Raw genomic sequence first — 3057 nt, 5'->3', positions numbered from 1 at the left:
GAAATTCAAATTTTTTATTGGTTTGCTAGCGAACAAGAAACTCTTAAACCGGAAGTCAAAATGGCCGATGTGGTGCAATGGGGTCAGCTGGCGCAAAGCCGGTTGGTAAAATGATCAGAGTGTCTTCCTTTAAAACTACCATATTACTTTCTGCTTCTTTCTGTTCGACACAAGGGGACACATTCTGTAAGTTGAGAAGAGACTCTTTGAATGTAATGCTTCTGAGCTCCGCCACGTGTAGTACTATCGACGACTCCTATATGAACTCCGGGACCCGGTTCCTCGAAAGCCGATTAACTTGATCCAGGATTAGCGTAAACTTTTGTTTCACGTTTTCAACTTTTTGGTGAAAGTTTCTTTTGCTTATTTTTGTTTTTCAAGATTGACGTCTTCTCATGTAAAGTCCTGCCAAAAATCTGCGTTGAACAGCAATTGGGAGTAGAGAAATAAACAGCTTGGTTAATTTTTAATCTTAGATTAGCGTTAATCGGCTTTTGAGAAACTGGGCCCGGAAGTCCTAGAATCTGGGCCTTCAAATCCTGTCTCCAGAGCCCTTCGTTTTCTCGTGCGAGGGCCCCGCCGGCTAAGAGAAACGAGGGGTTCTGGGGACGAGAACGGCGAAAATCAATCTAAAAGTAACTCGGTCTGTAAAAACGTTGTTCCGCAATCATAGTTACTCGAGGGACTGGTTATGAAACCTTAAAACCTTCAAAAGCGAGAATGTCGCATTCGGTGTTAAATCGACCGTGACCCTGCATAATCTTGTGTTTACGCTTTGCACGGGTTTGCAATTTAGTTGCGCAAAATTTAATCGAAGAATTTGATTGGTTATCTTCTCGAAATAAGGTGGGTTTTGTGCAGCTTCAAGGCCAAAAATACGGACAAAGACATGAAAAAAGGAATTTGTTGAGTTTCATAACCATCTCCACGCATTAAATATGCACATAGAGCGACTTTCCAAAGACCTTGAAAAATAAACGTAAAAACGTAAACAAAAATGCAAAACATTTAAGCTTATCGAACAAAAACACATCATCTTGTCTTGTATTGTCCAGCGAACGCGGACGCAAACGCAAGCAACGTCATCTCTCCATTGAACTTTCTGGAAAGAGATCGGCATTTCGCTTTGACGTCATTTGAAATGCAGTAATGTGATTGGGTCGTCGAACTCTTTACTGCCCATATTAGGAGTTTCCTTGGCGGAAATAAGGCAAGCTCTGTTTTAATGTTGCTAAACATTGGTCCGTGAAACAAATTGCGAACACTTTTTCAAGGTCATACGAAAGTCGCTCTATACAATGAAGTTGTTGTGTACGTTCCTAGTCATGTGCTCCTAATTTGTTTTAATTTCTAAAGTGAGTTGGAAAATAGCGAAGTTACTGCTTTCTCTCTTTGCGTGTGACTCGCATTGCGATACAACTCGTGTTCGAGTTGCAATAATTACTTCCTTTTGCCTCAAAAATGTGATCTAAAATAGAGGAAGTTATTCTGGCTTTTAAGATCGAAAGTTTTGCCCACAGAAACTCGACCACTCCCCTCTTCACACAACAATCCAATGTTTGTTGACCTTACTACAAATAGATGACATATGCTTCTCAAAGCTGAGTTTGGAGTCTATTTTAACTCCTGAATTCATCGCACATTGTTGTCTTGCCTCAACTTGTCCACCTAGAGAGATCTCAAAGAAATTTATGCATTTCAGACAAAAAATGTTATATTGGGGAACTTCAACCGCTTCAAATAAAACCAGTTCACGATAGTTAAAAGGGTAGATCCCAATAGAGCATGCGCAGAACAAACGAAAGGGTTCAGTTACATCTGGTCATAGCTCTGTCTTGATGTGCTCATCGCTGAACATGTGATCTTTGCCAAGACGAAAGAAAAGCCATCCTGCAAGAGAGAGATTGAAAAGGAATCAAAGATAAAAGGAGATTGGACAACGAGAAAGGTTAAACTGAATTAGTATTACCCAACTGGTGGACTAATGCAAATCCTGCATTTTGATTGGCTACGCTACTGGATGACTATTAGTAATAGTCCTCGAGTATCGAAAAGCGTGACGCTTTCTTTCGTTTCATTCCGGCCAAATAAATATTTCTTCAAGTTGCATTCGCTAACTTTATTATTGCCTTTTCTGTCCAACTAGTTGGGTGATACTAAAACAATTAGACCCTTCGCCCTCAAGGGCCACGGGTCAATAGCCCATTCGGCTTCGCCTAATTAATCAAGAGATCCCCAAATCGCAAAAAAATAAAAGGTCACACAGACACATTTTCGTAATGAATTAAAGGCCCACCTTCAACCCACAAGCATTACGAGCCGTGGAACAATTTTCATATATGAAAATCCAGCCAAAGCTGAAATTCATCCAATCAGATCGCTACGATAAGCAATGCGAATTTCCAAAACAAAAACAAACGATCGAAAAGCCTGTCGGTTGAAGGTGGAGATTCGTTTTGGAGAAGAGCCCGGGGGAACAAAACAACAACAACAACACTTGGAGCAGACTGAAGAATCAACAAATACAGCAGCACCCATTGCACGCCCAGCCCAGGTCGATTAATCTAGGACACATTAATAAAGGCCAACGATCTTGGAACACAAACGAGTTTAACGCATGGCGACGACTAAGGCGACGACAACGCCATAAAACAATAATAGAAGGAAATTTGCCTACATGGGCTTTATTCGCGCGGCGGCCATATTGGTCATAGACAATAGATTGGAAGACCTTAGACAGCAATGACCAGAACCAGGTTGCTGACCAGAGGTTTTCGTTAAAACAATGGTTTGCTGGGGGTGCTCAGTCTCGCGGGCTCAGAAAACCTGGTTGTGGTCATTGTTGTTTAAGGTTTTTCCAATAGATTTCGTACCCTGAGCCTCGACTTGAAATGTTTGGGAATGAGTTTGGGTGGAGCAAAACAAAAGTTTTCAATCCCTCGGGACTCAACATGGCCGCTGTGCAATAAAAGCCTATTGTACGACTTGATCGACGTGGAAATTTCACAAACGAGTTACAGTAGTGCAAAGTTATATTTTCAGGTGACATTTTGATCG

The 3057-nt window shown here is 41.3% G+C and overlaps 1 protein-coding gene across 1 annotated transcript in view; it reads right to left on the bottom strand.

Annotated features, from left to right (window-relative positions):
* Nucleotides 1-3057, bottom strand: part of LOC137992405 (uncharacterized) — an 18084-nt gene continuing 15027 nt past the window's right edge. The window contains exon 6 of the mRNA XM_068837738.1: nt 1-1890. Coding sequence (XP_068693839.1) covers nt 1813-1890 — 78 coding nt within the window. The 3' untranslated portion in view covers nt 1-1812. The remainder of the gene's footprint in view (nt 1891-3057) is intronic.

This window comes from Montipora foliosa, chromosome 2, assembly GCF_036669935.1.
Source record: "Montipora foliosa isolate CH-2021 chromosome 2, ASM3666993v2, whole genome shotgun sequence".
Classification (NCBI taxonomy): Eukaryota; Metazoa; Cnidaria; class Anthozoa; order Scleractinia; family Acroporidae; genus Montipora; species Montipora foliosa.
This window is presented reverse-complemented; position numbering and strand designations above follow the sequence as displayed.